General features: G+C 37.8%; 1 protein-coding gene across 1 annotated transcript in view; it reads right to left on the reverse strand.

Moving 5' to 3' along the window:
• cacna1ia (calcium voltage-gated channel subunit alpha1 Ia) overlaps positions 1 to 19,450 on the reverse strand; it is a 274,744-nt gene that overhangs the window by 155,108 nt on the left and 100,186 nt on the right. Inside the window, exon 3 of the mRNA XM_082142182.1 lies at positions 18,973 to 19,230. Within this exon, the coding sequence (XP_081998308.1) occupies positions 18,973 to 19,213 (241 nt within the window). The 5' untranslated portion in view covers positions 19,214 to 19,230. The remainder of the gene's footprint in view (positions 1 to 18,972; positions 19,231 to 19,450) is intronic.

Raw genomic sequence — 19,450 nt, forward strand, 5'->3', positions numbered from 1 at the left:
GGGTCCTGCACACTATAGAAAAGGGTTTCAGAAATCAGTTCGGTTCTCGTCCGGTTCTCGTTTCTAGAGGTCCTCCCCACAGTGGTGGACCCCGAGCAGGCTCTGGTTATGGAGCAGGAAGTACTGACACTTCTGCAAAAGGAGATATAGAAGGGGTTCCTCCTCCAAGCAGACAGTCAGGGTTTTACAGCCGTTACTTCATTGTTCCGAAAGAGGATGAGGGGTTGCGTCCTGTTCTAGACCTGCGTCAATTAAACAGCAGGTTTCAGAATCTCAAGTTCAAAGTATGCTTACGCTAATATGATTGGTTCACAGATTCAGTCCGAGGACTGGTTTGTCACAATAGACTTGAAGGGCGCTTACTTATCTATCCATCCTCATCACAGGAGGTTCCTGAGGTTTGCTTTCGGGGGCGAAGCATACCAGTATCGGGTTCTTCCATTCGGCCTAGTTTTATCACCCCGCACCTTTACAATATGCATGGATACAGCTCTGGCTCCTCTGAGACTCCAGGGCATTCGCGTATTATACTTTATCGACGATTGGTTGATCCTAGCTCAATCTGAGCAGATGGCAGTTCGGCATCGAGATGTCGAGATGTCGTTCTGTCTCATAAAAAAATGTTTGGGGTTGTGGCTTCGCCGTAAATGTGGTAAAACTAGGCCAGTCACTCACTGTGGAACAGTTTCAGACTGTTGGGTCTCATGGCAGCTGCGTCCAATGTAATTACTTTTGGCCTTCTGTACATGAGACCCCTGCAGTGGTTGCTCGGGACAAAGGGGTTTTCCCTGTCGCCCAGGCCCAGTGTTGGGGGCTTCTTGTCGACGCATAATACTATTGACGGATACTTCCCTCACAAGTGGGGGGTGATCATGAGTGGTCGATCGGCGAAGGGTCTTTGGCAGGACCATCTTCCTTTTGGCACATAATTGGCTAGAAGTGATGGCGATATTCCGAGAATCTCAATACTTCCTGTCAGACCCGAGAGGTCACCATGTGCTTGTCCTTCTGGACAACACATTGATGGTCTCGTATATCAGAGCAGATATCCTGTTGAGGCAGGGGCTGAGGCCCGGGGAATGGAGACTTCACCCTGAGGTGGTGGAGCTCCTTTGGGAGAACTTCGGTCAAAACTCAATTCTACCTTTCGCATCGTTTTATACAACGCATTGCCCTATGTGGTTCTCTCTCAAGCTCTGCTTGAACTGGATGCAACGTATAAGGTGTGGCTGAGGCTATACCTGTACGCATTTCCCGATATCTTTGCTACCGGGAGTTACTCTCATCCGGAGTTATGGATACTGTGGGCTCGGCCTCTGAGGGGGCCCAGCTCATAGATTCAGGTCTCTCGGCTGAGGTCGTGGAGACCATACTCCAGTCTAGAGCTCCCTCCACGAGAAGACTGAAGATGCACTGAAATGGAAACTGTTCTCTGCCTGGTGCGGAGAACGCCTTCTAAATCTTGCTATCTGCCCTATGGTACAGTACTTGATTTCTGCAATGAATGTTTCTTTGCTGGGTTATCTCTGAGGAGAGATCCTTATTTCGTCTTCTCCGTGGTACATGAGGCTGAGGCCTGCACGTACTTGGATTTGCACCTGGTATGGTGATAGTCTTTATTCACCCCTTGCCGGGTTGTATTCCTAGGTCCCTACTACATTACTAAATAATTATATAATTAATTTTATTTATAATTTTATTACTAAATAAATATGTATGTAACCCTGGTTCCCTGATAGGGAACGAGACGCTGCGTTCGCCTGCCATACTTCCTGCATGCCCTGATCGACTTGCTTCAGGCTTTCCAGAAGCTAGCGCAGTCTGGTATCAGGGGTGCTTTATAGTTTCCTGGTCGATGACCTCACCCGCCTATGACGACTCGTCTTTCCATTGGACTGATTATACACGTGCTTCACGACGCAATCACGCAGGGCGTTCCCACAGCGTCTCAAACGCAGCGTCTCGTTCCCTATCAGGGAACCAGGGTTACATACGTAACCTGAGACGTTACTACTAGTAGCGAAACGCAACAGTATGTTCATGTAAACATTTAAATAAATAAAGTTTCTTGATAGGTTATGATAAAAGGGTGATAGGTTATGATTCATATCTAATTAAAATCATGTAAACATGGATTGAACTATATAAAAAAATCCCTCAGATGTAAAGAGGGGACCTTTGACGACTCATTTAACAAGTCCACCATTCGCCACTGATCTATGTACCAAAGTAAATCGAATGAAACTCTGGTGTTTGTTTAAAAAAGGTGAAACGGATTGAGGTCTGTGAGAAGCTGTTGTTGTGGGTTGTGATAACACCAACTAAACTGTGCTCGGATCTCTGTGGACTTCTGTCTGCTTCCTTAATTTGTCTGGGAAATTGGCCAAAAGAAATCATCCTGATGAACTGGAGCTCTGCGGCACATCATGCTTTAAAAGTAAATTGAAGCGAATTGCGCCGTCAATTCGCATTTGGAGAAAAAGCAAGAACAGAATCTAGTCAAAAACAAGTTTAAATGTGAGTACAGTCAATGCTTTGAGTAACTTTTATAATTATATAAATCATGTAACTACAGTATGTTTTTTCCTTTGGTCAAAGTAATGGCAAGAAAATAACAACAGATGCACAAGCATATCTTTATGACTTCTCAGCCATGTGTTCGAGCGTTTAACTGTGAAAGTGACTGGATAGCATGTATGAATGTAACCACTGAAGCATGTTCTGTTCAGATTCAACTTGCATTAACTGATCACCTTCTATCACCTTCGGCCGAAAACCGAAATCGAAAATGACAACAAAAAAAAGAAGAAAAAAAGATTATTTCTAAAGATATTTTTTTTATAATTGTATTATTATTAGACTTTTTGATTAAATTCAATAATTTCACTGAATCTGAATTTAAAAGTACAAGCCAATAAAATAAAATAACCATACTTTTAAAGTAACAGAAAATAGACTTACAGTATATTAAAATAATGTTAAATATCAATATATTAATATCAATATATTCTTCTTCATTCAGTTCTATGCAACAGACTCAGATTAAACAGATTTATTTTTTGACTAATAACCAAAATAAAGTATAGCCCTAGAAAACTATTTTATTAGAGCATGTGAGCAGACAGCAGGGAGTCAATCAGTGAACGAGAGGGTAGCGTCATTTTACCAGCATTGCCCAAAACGGCTATACCACACCATGTTACAGCACAGTAGGGCTGTTGCAAACAGAAACAAGTCTACTACAGAGAAATTTCATGTCGGCATGTTATTTGAGCGGACTTTGCTTTTCTGAACACTGAGTTGTGCATCTTCGGAAGTGGAGCCGCTCGTAAAGTAAAAAAAAAAAACATGCTGCACGAGTGTTAAACCTGGTCGTTGAACATGGAGGGGAAGGGCAGCATATTTTCATTGGCCGAAATTTCGGTGCATCCCTACTTCCAGAGCATCTTAAAGGGATAGTTCACACAAATATGAACCTTGCGTCATCATTTTTACTCACCCTCATACCATTTAAAGTATAATGTTCTTTATTCTGTAGGATTAAGAAATTATTAAACGTTTCCATGTTCTGTTTCCATGCAGTTACAAGCTTCAAAGCTACAAAAAGGATCCAAAAGCATCATAATAGTATCACAAAGGTACAACTAGTGCACTTTATTCTTGGAAAGTTCTTGAGATAACTGAAGAAAGAAAATCATAAAGGTTGAGTACATTATGACAGAATGCTCAGAGAACTATCCCTTTACATTTCAGCTGCACATGTATCCTAAAAACTGAATCCAAAGATCAACAATAAATCACCTAAACTCAGCAAAACGTCTGACCACTGTAATTTACAACATTATAATGAATACGATTATATTGTAATGAACTGACAGCTTGAATGAACCCTTTTGAAAGTGTTTGGACAAGGGCAGCATAATTGCTAGAGGAAATTTGTAATTACAAATCGTCATTGTCATTCAATAGTAGCTTGTTATTTAAAGCACACTGCAGGATATCGATTGCAGGTACAGTCCCTTCGGAGCAACCTGGGGTTAAATGCCTTGCTCAAGAGCTACAGTTTGTGGGGAGAGAGCAGAAGTCAAAGAACTGCAACGTCATTCAACAGCAATCCAGGTAGAAACAAATGAGATTACATTGAAACAAGACAAAGGTCATGACCTGGATTAGCATCTTTATGTGCTGGTGAGCAGAACATCAAATAAATCTTCTCCTCCTTTACATTTCTCTCTCTCCACTCCATGCTGACAGCTCTGTGACATTAATATGGATACTGAATAAATGTCTGAGGATTTTCTCACTCTGATTAACTCTGACACCAAGAGAACTGGATGTCACTGGTAACAGTAGGTCCACTGATCCAGGGTCAGTAGGAAAGAATATCATGACTATACTGTTCTCCACAGGCCTGAGGCGACAGAAACGAGTATGAAAAGCTGTGGATTACGAGACCATTAAAACATTTTCTGCTTGCTGCTTTTCAAGAAAAAGCCAGAAATGTGAGATACACTTGATGTCCATATAACAAGCCCTGCATTAACTGCCTGTAATATCGTCCACACCGATCCAGACCCTTACAGACGTCTGCCCTATCACTGTATATGCCACACAACAGATATGTGAATCTCATGAAACCTGCCAAAAACAAGATTTTATACAGAACACCAAATCAAAAGAAAAGTTTTTTTTTTTTCAGAATTATAGGATTTAAGGACAGTTTGTGGTCCATCAGATTGTTTCTTTTTTAAAGAAATTAATACTTTTTTTCACCAAGGATTATTTAAATTGACCAGAAACGATAAAGACATTTATAATGTTAAAAAAATATACATTTTTCAAATAAATGTTGTTCTTTTGAACTTCCTGAGAATCCTGAAAAAAGTAGCACGGTTTCGGAAAAAATATTAAGCAGCACAACTGTTTTCAAAAGTGATAATAATAAGAAATGTTTCTTGAGCAGCAAATCATATTAGAATAATTTCTGAAGGATCATGTGACACTGAAGACTGGAGTAATGATGCTGAAATTCAGCTTTACCATCACAGGAATAAATTACATGTTAAAAATATCAAAATAAAAAGTAATAATATTAAATTGTAATAATATTTCTCAAGGTTTTAATTTTTCCTATATTGTTTTATTTAAAAACAAATATAGGCTTGGTGAGCACAGAAGAGACTTATTTCAAAAACATCTTAAAAACAACAAAGAGTATTGCTGTAATTATTATTATAGTAATCATAATTTAATTCAAATATTTAGTATTTATTTATTTATTTATTTATAGCATGGTGTGTTTAATTCACAGGTTCCAAATCAGTTAAATCACTGACTATATTAACGCAGTGTTTTCATTGATGCACACACACGCATACGTCACTCACACACAGAGATCGGAGAACTTGTTGTTAATGCTGCCCGGCGACTTTATTAATAAATTAGCTTTGCTAATAATTGCTACATTATATTACATTACATTATACTTAGCAAGGAGGTGGTAACGTTGCTGTTTTTGAAGTAATTTAACTCACAGCTCAGGCAAGTAGGCTATACGCTGAGTTTCGGTTCATTTATGAGACAAACTCCAGGTTCACCCGCCGGCGCCTTCGTGTCGTGATTATCTATTTTCTAATATATTTACTTATTTATTAAATCCAGACAATTGGTTGATGAAACACTGATCAAAATTAAGATACAATTAATACAAAACTAAATTAAATTTAAAGACAGGCTTTGTGCTTTCTGTTTGAGGTCTCAGTGAAAGTTTTAAAGCAGTCTTTTAGTGCCGCTGTCAGAGCGCTCACGTCCGTAACGGAGAACTGTCCCATCTGTAACATTTTTTTTTTTTTTTTTTTGTGAAATAAATTTCTAAATAAATGCGACTTATAGTCCAGTGCGACTTAGGCTACGCCTATATATGTATTTTCTTCTTCATGGCGCATTTTTTGACTGATGCGTGGCGTGAGCGGAGCGGAATTGGAGCGGGAAATAGGGCGACGCTCCGTCCTTTTGAAATTGCCGCTCTGCGCTCTGTCCAAGATCCGCCCGCTCGCGCTCCCCGCTCGCTCGCGCTCGCGCTCCACTCCGCTCACATGCTCTATAAATTATGATAAACTTATACAACAAAAATGACTGTGCCCCCAAATATTTGTCTGTGCTCCTAAATTTTTTTATTTTAGGCGCACCAGTGCTCCTTGTTCAAAAATTAAGTGTAGAGCCCTGCAATGAGAGTGACTGCATGCAGTTATTTATGTATGCATTTATGTCATAGTATATACATAAATACTTGTATGAATAAATGCATAGCTGCATGTGTAGCTGTGTGTCGTCAGCACCATTACTGTAACGCAAGAGGAGGTCTGGTCCAGTCACTTTGACAGTGACAAAGCACTGCCATTTAAGCTAACTCCCATGGTTCACTGAGTGTTCTCTTACTCCTTCTATGTCCCTCTATCTGTGGGTGATGAGCATATCGGTGGCTTGACTCCACTAGAGGTGAAAGGTCACTGAGTAGGGCAAACACACAGACATTGTTCATCTCTCTTCATGCCATTCCTTTGGGAGTAAATATGGTCTTCTAACCCCTTCTCTTCCCTTCCATTTGCCTTTGTCTGTTGTTCATTCTCCTGCTTCCTCTATTTGTCACTGCTTCATGCTGTTCTGGGTACAGCCTATAACAGCCCCTGCCAACAGCACAGTTAGAGACTCAGTGGTCCTCCGACCTGTTTATTGACAGAGTCTTAAAAGACAGCAGTCATGACCTCCCTTAGACAGACACATAGAGCAAAGCAGACTGCACACACATATCTGGTTCCAAGGCAGGCCACAGTGAGTTTAATGGAAATGTTAGTTGTTTTTGAGAGAAAAAGCGAATGAGGACAAGGTAAATGGAAGCTGACCTGATACACTCTAATCCGAAACTAGAAAATAACATTAACCGCAAGAAACCTTTTTGTTTTTTCAATCTTTTCAGAGAACAGCAGCATAATTCCTCGTTCAGCTTCCTAACCAGATGCGATGCAATGCCCTGACATGTGCTACAATGTTTCTTGTTTTTATCCTAACCAGTGGCAATGGGTCAGTGATACACTAAGAGCATCAGGGAACTCTATTTTAGAAACGTCTCTATTTCTATAAACATTTCCATTTTCTGCCATGTCGCAGATGGAACAAGAACATACAACTATGACAATTATATTCTAAGGTACTGATTATGTGTTTTAGCTAACATTAAAAAGGTTTAATGTGAGTTCAAATATAATTGAGTGTTATTTGTATTTAGAATTTTTAGCATATATTTGACCTCAGATCTTGAAAATAAATTAAAGGAAACGAGCATTATTACTGTGAACTCTATGTGAACAAACAAGTGTGTTCATGTCAAAGATTGGATCAGTCACTCAGTAGGCATTTTAAATGTATTTTAATAATGTTAAAATGGTTTACTATTTATTAATTATTGGGTGGGTTGCACCAATAAGGATTAAATTAAGCAAACTTTAGAGCTAATCAAGGATTTGTTGATCAGGGTTTTAATTTAAATAGAGTTGGTATTCAGTAATTACTCACCCTCATGTTGTTCCAACCCCGTAAGACTTTTGTTGATCTTCGAAACACAAATTAAGATCTTTTTGATTAAATCTGAGAGCTGTCTCACTCCTCCATAGGCTTCTTGGTAATTGCATCTGCCGGCCCAGAAAGTTAGTAAAGACAATGTTTAAAATAGTCCAAGTGACTACAGTGGCTCAACCTTATGTCAAACAACGAGAATACTTTTTGTGCGCAAAAAACCCCTAAAATAACGGCTTTATTCAACTATTCATTTTTTTCCGTGTGGACCTCAGACGTGAATTCACGAGAGCGCCACGACGCATGCGCGAGAACTGAGAAGATGACGTCCTGACAAAAGAGATAATTAATTGTGCATGTTCATTTCCCCCTTTTAATTTATTTTTATTTTATTTTTTTATTTAGACAAAATGGTCCGAATTTTTCATCAGTTATTGTTTTTGCATGAAAATAATGATCAGATTATCATTATCAACCAGAATTTTGATATAATTTAATATGCAGCCCTACAGGAACACGCAAGTGCAGGCCTACTAAATGCTAGATATCCATTTATGCCTTTCACACTCTAAGGCAGGGTGTGGAAATACCCACATCTGAATGCTGATGGAGAGAGAACCATTTAAGCCTGATGGAATCGCTGATACCCACCCAGCATGACAAATAAACACATCTCAGGCTGGGAATTCAAGAACATCAGATTTGCTATGACCCGAGACAATGACACCGAGCCGTATTGTGCCGATACGGTCAGGAGAGAGAAGCACCGTGAAACATCTGATGCCAATAATCCACAAGGACCATGAAGATATACTTACATAAGGCAAGTGTGAGTGTGTCCGAGAAAAAGAAAGGAAGTGTGTGCAGGCATATAGAGGTGCTGTTTGAGAGCAAAACAATCTGTTCAAACGGCTGTTCAACACAGAGCCCTGAGACCACAGTCTTAAAAGATTTTAAAGCAGTCACAGTTGGACCAGGAGACTATTACAACAATTGCGTCTGTGTTTGAGAAAGTACGATCTGTGGATCAATGTCAACAGCACAAAAAACATCTGTTAGAATAGAATACCATTTAGAAACCTCAATTTGAGCTCAGGGCACTTCCCATCACAAGCGCAGAAAGTGTTTTCTAGCTTCGACGCCAAAAACGAACACCTGAAAAACAAAATTTAACTTCAAGCAGTGCGAGAAATGTCTGTGAAATCAAAAACATACACCTAAATTTCAAGCATCTGTTGCCATGTTTCACGTACATCACCCACACTATGTTACTCCAACATACCTCAGTTGTCTGACACCTTTACTGTATCAAATAAAACTTTAAAACACCATCTGTTTCTCAGACAGGAGACGAATATGACCAAAAGCATTTAAGCGACATCGATGATTGTAAAGCATTCTATTTTTTACTCTAATCTAAAACTTGAGAGATATACTGAAGGAGGAATATTTGCCCGAAAGCAGCGTCATTTATAAAAAAGCTCACTTTTAAAAGGTCAAAGCTCCTCTATGTTAAATGGATATTTCACACAAAAATTACGATTTTCCATTTACTCACGCTCGTGTTGTTCCAAACATGAATTACTTACTTTTAGAGCTGCATGATTAATTGTTTAAAAAAAGTGCCATCTCGATTCAAACACCCCCATTCTTAAATTCCTAAATGACAATGATTTGCCTGTGTCTATTAAAACTTTGACAAGTATGATCACAGTGAACACTCAGATCTACGTTGGCGCTGCCGCTAAGCCAGAGAGAGCAGTTGTCATGTATGAAACACACAGCATTGTTATTTCTGTGTTACAAATATTCATATTATAACAGAAGTAGTGGGATAAAAGTTTATAGTTCGGATATAAATACGGAAGCGATCAAAATAGAGTAAATCACCTTTTAAAAGTAACATGGTGCTTCAAATAACAATTGTATTGATTACAACTACCGGTATACGCCACATTATGGCGACAAGTGACTTTATTTGTCATTGAATCATTCATTCAACAGTTTCATTCAAAAAATGCTGATTCATCCAGAAATGAAGCAAGTCAAGTCTTTATGAGCGAGTCATTGAATCATTCATTCAAACAGATTTTTTAAAATCATTCAGATTAATTAAACATTTTAAATAGACTGCAGCAATTAACGTTTATTTCAGAACCTTTAGTAAATTGCATGTTATTTTGTTTGGTTGTCTGTTCAGAATTGTCAGAGAATCGTAATCTCTATTTGAAAAAAAACAAACATTTGTAACTCAGTTTATCCAGAATCATGCAGCTCTACTTACTTTCTTCTGGGGAACACAAATGGAGACATTTTCAAGAAGATTCTGGCCACTGTTTTACATGTAATTACAATAAATAGTGTCTGAGGCATTACTTTTATGGTCCCTTTTGAAACTTGAAAGCTTATTTTCAAAGTAATTGTAACGACATAAAAAGAAAAAAACGTTGTGTTCCACGAAGAAAATAAAGTCATACAGGTTAGGAATGACATTCATTTTTGGTGGAACTATTTCTCTGATATAGTAGGTTCACTGTTCTGTTGGATTTCTAAAAGTCTGCTCAGTTCAGATTTACGAACACAACTGTACCGCCCAAAGTCCATCTGATCTGAAATTAGAGTGCAGTACCATCACTCAGCATATACTGACTATAACGTTCCATTACAACAGCACTCTGGACTGATCTGCGGTCAGCCTGAATTTACTACACAGTGTCAGACTAACACATGCAAATGGAGAGCGATAGACGGCAAGAGATGGTAGTCCTCAGTAATTACTTTAACATGCTGTGACATAAATCACACACCAGAGAGTTCTTATTGAGTGCCTGGTGAGGAAAGAGACAGAGGTGATGGAGGCAGGGAGAAAGAGAGAAAGAAAGGCCTAGACAGACAAGAGGCTGACTGATCTTAAAAGGACAGTTTGCCAAAAAAACAACAACAAAAAATCTGACATTTATTTATTAACCTTTATGTCATTCCAAATCAGTAGGACTTTCTTTCTTATGCAGAACACAAAATATATATATATTTTTTTGATAATTACACTTAAAGTTAATTCATAAAGTAATAAATTAATCATTTTATTTAGCAAGGATGGATTCAATTGATCAAACGTGACAGTAAAGACATTTACATTCTTACAAAATATTTATATTCCAAATAAATGGTGTTCTATTTAACTTTCCATTCATTAAATAGTCCTGAAAAAATGTATCCGATTTTCAATTCCCATGCTACGTGCAAACATAGCGGTGTTCACGTCACCGAAAGCAATAGGCTAGATATGAGCGGCATTGTATTTATCATCAGCAAATTTCAAGATCAAAGACCGCAATAGGAAAGAAAGTGGCATCAACACTGGTAAGATCATTTAGTCTCACTTATATTTTTATAAGATTATTTTAAGCTTCAGGATTCGAGAGTGAACTTTAGTTTCATTTGCGGCAGTTTGCGCATCAGCTTGCTGAAGAGATACTTAGCTACTGGTTTGTGGCGGCCATATGTGATGCGTGTTGCTGTAGTGCTGTCATATCTGGCTGCCAGTAGCCTATAACACGCTCCCACACGGTTCTTTTTTTTTGACCATTTTGGGAGTAGTAAAATGTACATATGTAGCTTCAACAACCAGATGCATTTAAAAACAACTTTGTTGCCCAAAGTGCTTCACAATTGTTTTAGAAGAGATTTTATTTGAGATAAAAAAGCATATATTAAAATAAATACTAAATAACAATTAACATGCCTACACACAAATAGCTAATATCGTGCCTACAACACACTCAGAGACAATTACTCAAGATCCCCTTCCTTCGAAAGCTAAATTAAAAAGATATAGGCCTAGGCTACGTTTTCAACTGAGACCTAAAAACCTCTATAGATGGAGCCTGCCAAATATAGGGTGGAAGACTGTTCCACAATTTAGGAGAAACTACTGTGAAAGCTCAGTCACCCTTCGACTTCTCAGAACGAGGGACTGCCAACATTTGACTCAGCGTCCTAGCCGATGTGTAAAATCCTAAAAGTGATATAAATTGGAGACATGTTGTGGAGAGCTTTAAAAAATAATAATAAAATCTTAAAATCGATCCTATACTGAACCGGCAGCCAATGGATAGAGGATAACACTGGAGTAATGTGGTCCTTTTTTTGTGCCGGCCATAAAGCTTGTAGCGGCGTTATGTACTAGCTGCAAATGAGATAATTGTCGCTGACTGATCCCTGCATAGAGGGAGTTGCAGAAATCCAGTCTTGAGGTAATAAAATAATGAATAACGATCTCTAAATCTTTAAAAGTAAGAAAGGGTTTTAACCTTGAAATCATTCTAAGTTGACAAAAACTACTTTTTACAACAGATTTGATCGGTTTTTCAATTATTTCAGTCGATTATGACACCCAGATTCTTCAAGCTGTCTTTCACAGTTATTCCTAGGGGAGCAATAGAGCAATATAACTTATTAGCTCAGATTTTCTTTCATTAAGCTGAAAGAAAATGATTAGACAGCCAGACTTAGACCTCATTCAGACAGACCAACAGGGACTTCAAAGACTGGCTCAATCCAACTTTAAATTTATTTCCAGCGGTCAATATAACTATCGTCTGCATACATATAAGGCATGTCAGCGTCAACAGATGGATCCCAGCGGGCACAATAAAAACAACATAGGACTCATATTTTAAGAGAACAACAGAGAATGAAGTGTTTTCAAAAATGAACAGAGAAAGTTCTATCTTGTAGAATGTTCTATCCATTTTAGAGCTGTCCCACAAATATCTACCTAAATGCCTACCAGGGATGGAAATGAACTTTTTTGTCCACCGGCCACTGTGGCTGGTGGATTTCAAAATCTACCAGCCACTCAATGTTTTTACCAGCCACTTTCTTGTTTTTAACCGACAATGTGTAACTGCATGTGAAAATTAATACTACAAGATCTACAATACTTAAGCAGTTTATTTAATCTCAAGTCTCAATGAAATACTGACATTTTCTCTTTCTCTCTTATATATATTTCTCTTTTTTACCTGCATGTGGCATTTGAATGATTCGTGGTCTTTTATGGCTTCCAGTTTTAGGTTTTTAGTCCCAACAATGAAACTAGGGCTGGGCGATATGGACCAAAAGTCATATCCCGATTATTTAGGCTGAATATCGATATACGATATATATCCCGATATTTTTTCCGCAAAGTGAGAGCAAATGTTCAGTCAAAGTCAAAGCCAAATATGACATGTCACAAGTAGTTTTATTGAAACCGGCTATTTCCACACACACAAGTACTGTCCCCCTTTACTTAACATAAATTGTAAGAATATGACTAATAGTAAAGACTAGTACTAATAAATAAACATTAGGCCTATGCTAAAGCTATTAAATAGCAGTTCGAAACTAGTTTTTGTTAATACAATGTTGGTATGAGCCACTAGAGTCATTTAAAAATATAAAAAATAACACAAAGAAAAATAAAGTGGCATTTTGGGGTAAATATGGAAACGACAGTTACCATGGTGAATACACAATATTAACAATAACTGTTAATGAACCATGGAAACTGCTCCTGGTGAATAGTATGAAAATCATCCCTGCATTACTTTTATTTTGTGTAATTTACAACGTAACGGCGTTGCATGCTCGTAGTTTATTTTGCACTTTATATACAGTGAGGCGATACACAGCGCGCGCCGCCACATTTGCGCGTGCATTTGAAGAGTGTTCGCTATGAGAACAGGATAACGGCTGACGTGACAGGACAAGAAAGTCCGTTTTTCTGAGGTGAAAGACTTTATTTCAGCGTACACTTATGTCCTCTAAAAGTGTCCGCCGTCTGTGTGAAACAGTATATTTTTATTTACCCGCCACGGTGGCCGGTAGGTGAAGTAAATTTACCCGCCACAACACAAAATCACCCGCATTTGGCTGGTGGCGGGTGCTAATTTCCATCCCTGATGCCTACCTACCTAACGTTCTAAGAGAATCAAATGATTAACATCGTCAAATGCAGAACTGAGATCCAACATAATTAAAACAACCGCTAGCCCAGAATAAACCACTATCAGTAAATCGTTCACAACTTTTACCAAAAAAGTTGCAAAGTTCTCTGTACTGTGACCAGCTCTAAATCCAGATGGAAATTTATCCAGAATTTAATTCTCTTATAAAAAAAGGGGTTGTTTGTCCAGTTTCATCTGAAATGCACCTCAAACCACCTCCTGAAGTGATTTGAGTTATCTTGAAAGTGTTTCTGAGGGCATTTACACCTGGTACTTTCACGATCGGATAGGTATCCAATCAGAAAAAACACACAAAGTGACCAGGTGCAAACAGGTTTGGAACATCAAAAGGCTGAATAAAGAACAAAGACAGAATTATCATTACTGGCATGTATTATCCCTTTAAGATCCTTCAGCCTCTGAAAGGCCTATGGGGAGAGAGAACACAGGCAAAAGCAGGTTGAGAAGGTGAGCGAGCATCAGTCTTGTCTGTGTGATGAGCTGTCATAGCAACATAGACCGGTCAGGACTGGAGATTAGTATTGACCTCGTGTCCCCAAGATCTCTTCAGGACACACAGGGGCTGAATTAGACAATCTGGCACATACAAAGTGATGTGTGAGGATGCATCGAGGTCTATTAGCTACACCTTTATTACTGAGAGAGAGAGAGAGAGAGAGAGAGAGAAATCAAGGCTCTTGGCAGTCCATAGAGTGACATCCTAAAGCAATCAAGCCACTGTTCAAATTCTACATATTAAACTAAGAATGCCAATTATTGAATCATCCTATCATACTATCAAGAGGCAAGCCCTTTTATATAAAGAACAAAGATAACACATACAGGCATTTGAGTCCATAGATTCTACTGACAAATGCCTTCAAAACGAGGAAGACTAAAAGAAGGAACAAGGATAAGGTATGGATTGAAAACCAATACTAAATGGTTTCAGAAGTGTTGACAGAATCTAATTTTCCCTCTCGTATTGGGAGTCAAAGGTTTGGAATATCATTATTCCATTAGGGCACTGTGATGACGGGCGTTGTCATACTTGGTGAGCTGCGGGGATGGGATTGATGTCTAGGGAGCATTGCAATGAGCCAATAGAAGGTGGCTGAATGTTTTGTTCTAGATTTGTGGGCCTCTCCAGGATTTCGACAGAATGTGTGGTCTAATACTGACAAATATTATTTTGTAAATGCATACACAGACACACACTAGTAGCCATTTGCTAAATTAATGGGCAGTTTTGAACATAAGGGAAATATATATATATATATATATATATATATATATATATATATATATATATTTATTTTTTTTAGCTTTTCCACTGAAATTCTAAATGACATTTAAAAATAGTTCACCCACAAAATTCAAACAAATTTTTAACCCTAACTAAATGTCATTTTTCAATTACGTCAATTTAAAATGTTTACTAATTCATGGCATTATATTATGTCCTGTTAGGGCTGGGCGATAAAACGATAACGATATGTATCGCGATAGACACGTAATCAATATCAATAAAAAATGCGTTCGATAAAACGTTCGATAATTATTTATTTATTTTTTTCGTTGGAAGAAACCAGCAAAGCAAGTTTGATTGCATGAACAAAGGCACTCACTCTCTAGTAACTAGATAAAACAGAAAAAGTCAGCTCGCCTGACTTAAAGTCTGACCGTAGTCAGACCAATGTCGTCTGCAGATTATGCAAGACCGTCGTCAGTTTCTCTGTTTCTCAGTTTCTCTGTTATTCGCGTGCTGATGCGCTGTTCTAGCGTGTGCGTTTCTCAGCGCATACATGTGAAGCTCACATGCACTAAAAGCCTGTCTACCAGCTGAATACTAAGTTATCTTTCGAGTCTTATTTTGCTAATACTGTTATACACACAAGGTTTACATAAACTAGTCGGATATGTCTAAAGTGAAAGCAAACTTGAGAAAATTGAGAGAAAATCTGCTTGTCAAATGCGTGTATAATAGACGCGTCGCGCGCAGCTCTTAAAGAGACAGTAGTAATAGTAAACACGCTGCCGCTTGTCCTTAAAGGGATAGTTCACCCAAAAATAAAAATTATCTCATTATTTACGCACTCTAATGTTGTTCCAAACCTGTATTAATTGCCTTCTAATATTTTCTAATATTAATATTTTGAAGAATGTGGGTATCCAAACAGTAGCTGGTCCCCATTGACTTCCATAGGAGAAAAATATACTATGGAAGTCACTGGGGTACATCAACTGTTTGGTTACCCACATTCTTCCAAATAACTTTTATTTTCAACAGAAGAAAGAAACTTATTCGAGTTTAAAACAACGTGAGAGAGTAAATTATGAAAATTAGAATTTTTAGGAGAACTATCCCTTTAATGTTAATAAAACAACAAAATGTAAAGAGAAAATCACTCACTGCTCTTGACTAATAACTTTATTAATAGCTTTAATAAGTATCAATGTATAATTTATAGAAAATAGAAAGAAATAGATTTATATAATTTATAGAAAGAAATCGTAATATTATATTTTTGCCATATCGCCCACCCCTTTATAAAGCATTTCTTACGTATTCTTTAATTTTGCACCTTAATGTTAAGAGATAATTGTTAAGTGTTCATTGTGATTTTAGACTTTTGAGTTTTCCATGGTCGTGTTGACATTTCTGCCTTTTTAACTGATGGGATTATAATCAGAGGTCGGTTAAGTTTAAAATAAAAAATCTTTAAATGTAATATATTTGTCTCCTGGACTGGTCCTTATTTTAAATATGTTATAAAAAAATTCAATAATTATCGATATCGACCGATATGAAACACTTATATCGTGATACAGTTTTCAGCCATATCGCCCAGCCCTATGTCCTGTGAAACACAAAAGGAGACATTTTCCATGCAAGTATGATTCAGAGACCACAGCTTTCAAGCTGCAAAAATTAAAAACCATACAAGCTTTGTAAAACCAGATCATATGACTCATGTTCTATATTTATTAGTATACAAGTCAAACGATTGCTTTGTGTGAAGAACAGACTGAAATTTAAATAAAATAATTAATCTGATAATAATTTTGGTCACACTTTAGATTAGGGTCCAATTCTCACTATTAACTAACTATTAACTATGACATTTGCCTCAATAAACTCATGAATACTGCTTATTAATAGTTAGTAAGGTAGTTGTTAAGTTTAGGTATTGCGTAGGATTAAGGGATGTAGGAATAAGTTCATCCAGAATAAGGCATTAATATGTTCTTTATAAGTACTAATAAACAGCCAATATCCTAGTAATATGCACGCTAATAAGCAACTAGTTAATAGTGAGAATTGGACCCTAAACTAAAGTGTTACCATAATTTTTGCCAAAGCTCTGAAATTGACGAAATATAAGTCACTGAAGTGGTAAAATTATATGTGTGTGGGGGAAAAAAAAACCCATTAAGCATGTTGTAGATTGGGGTCAGTAAGATTTTCCTTAAATTAATACTATTATTCAACAACTGACCCAAAGTGGCAGTACGGACATTTATGTTACAAAATATTTTTTATTTCAAATAAACGCTGTTCTTTTGAACTTTATATAAATTATAAGTCAGAAAAAATCAAAGTCAGAAATGTTTCAACAAAAAAAATATATGTTTCTTGAGCAGCAAATCATCATATCAGAATGATTTCTGAAGGATCACAGGAATAAATTACATTTTAAAATATATTACAATAGAAACAGTAATTTTATATTACAATAATATTTCACAGTATTACTGTTTTACTGTATTTTTGAACAAATAAATGCAGAATAAGTTCCTTTTGAGTTCCACAGAGACATTTTTAGGGTTTTCTAAACTTTCATATCTCTAGTTCATAGTTGAAATGTAAGCAGTTAAAATCTGAATTAAAATGGATCAAATGTTCTGATGTAAAAGGGTTCAGTTTTTCTATAGATTTCACTGTAGGCACACTGAATGTAAATCAGAAAGTAACTGACGGCAAGAAGCCCCGCAGTTACACTGTACCACAAATGCAAACAAAGTGACAGCAAACAATCTGGGACCTCATATCTAAAACACTAAATCACCAATTAAAGTGTTTTGACAAGGGCAACAATGTGCACAAACTATTAAAAAGATAATGATTCATTTTGCCAACATATTAAATATGCAGGGAAAGGAGGAGGGAGATAATTTCCTCCCTTATCTAATCTCTCTTATTACTAAATAATTTAAAAATTGCCCCTTGGGCTTGATAAAGAGTACTCCACTTTAATTTCAATATTTCTGAAATGTAAACCATACGATATCAATAAGCCCCTAGTTCCCCAGAAGTGTGAAATGCGTTTCTGCATCTACATCATTGCAAATTCACAGCTCGAATGTCCTGTTATTTAAAGCATGTAAAATTAATCTCACTTTTGACCATAAATAAAGTAATCAAAGGATATTTTCATCCTTCACTCTCTCTCTCTCTCTCCCTTGCTACCTACATGTAATAAAATCATAACAAGTTACTGAGACATCCCATTAAGGCATTGGAATTAATTTGGCATGCTGTGTAGACGTGTGTGAGTGCTAATGTCTTCTCAGAAAGTGCCTCTGTTTGCAGATTTCCTGCTACCGCTCACTAGCCGGCTAGCAGCTGGAGACAACGCTGTTTGAGCGTGCTTGTCTTTGTGGTAACAGCGAGTGGTGCTGATTAGCACCCTGTGGCTGTTCAAGCATTGGGAGATTTGGGCCTGTGTGGGGAAAAGAAGACCTGTGCCCATCGTGTATAAAAGGTTTTCACTGAGCCCAGCCAAATGAGAGTGTCAGCCAAACCAACACAGTGACGTGAAATTCGATTTAAGACACTTTCCAAAGGAGTCTGAGTCCCCAAGGCGGCCACGGATAACTGGCAGAAATAAATAAAAAAGGAAGAAAAATCAACTTTCAAACTTCAAACGACAGAGAACTCAGTCCTGCTTTGCGAACTGCGCCAAGAATACATTATCGATGCACTTTAAACCCTTACCTATGTAATTCAAGTTATTCATTAATATTTCAACTTGGTAATTCATTATTTAACTGCACAATTCAGACTGTATGTTCCTTGACTTTCCAGTTGCATTTTCACATGTTGACACTGTAACTCAATGTCACTGTCACTGTCTCAACTCTGAAACTCTCGTCGTTGACAACGACATGCCCAACGCCAAGCCACTTGCGTCAAGCTGTCACTCGCAGTGTTTAGATCAGCTTGTCGCTGCGATCTCGCAGCACTTAATCACTGCCTTGCTGACTTAACAGCAGTAGAAATTGGATTAAGTCGATTGGCTATTGTGTCAATTAAATACCTTTCTTCCAAGTCAACCCATGCGTGATAGCCATTGTTAGAAATCACACTCTACTCACGACCTGTAAGCTCCAGCTAATAAAGGATATGGGTTCGACACCATGCGAATGCACCAGTTGCGTGGGCAAGTGGTCTGCTTGAGGCAGAAGAAAACCACTGGCGCCAACTCGGGAAATGGCACGACCAAAGTGCTGAGGTCACTGCCCGCATCATCGCATGGCCCCACCTCCTCGATGATGTCATCTCCCTGAGAGGGGCCGAAGTCCTCGCACAGCCCCGCCCCCACCTGGCTCACGCCAAGCGGCACGGGACACTCCTCAGTCGTCATGGTGACGGAGCGGCAGCCTGTGGAAGATAAGAAAAAGATACATCAATATCCAGAAAAAAATAAAAAAAAATAAATCCTCAACGTAACTCACTATAGCAAATTTGTAACACTTAGAAATAATACCTATGATCACTAAACATGGGTTAAAAATACTAATAACAGAAGCTGATACTCTGAAATGTATCACAGCAATGGTTGTAGTGGAGAAAAATAATGTACATGTTGAATGTCACCACT

Source organism: Leuciscus leuciscus, assembly GCF_965113295.1.
Source record: "Leuciscus leuciscus genome assembly, chromosome: 1".
In the NCBI taxonomy this organism is placed as follows: Eukaryota; Metazoa; Chordata; class Actinopteri; order Cypriniformes; family Leuciscidae; genus Leuciscus; species Leuciscus leuciscus.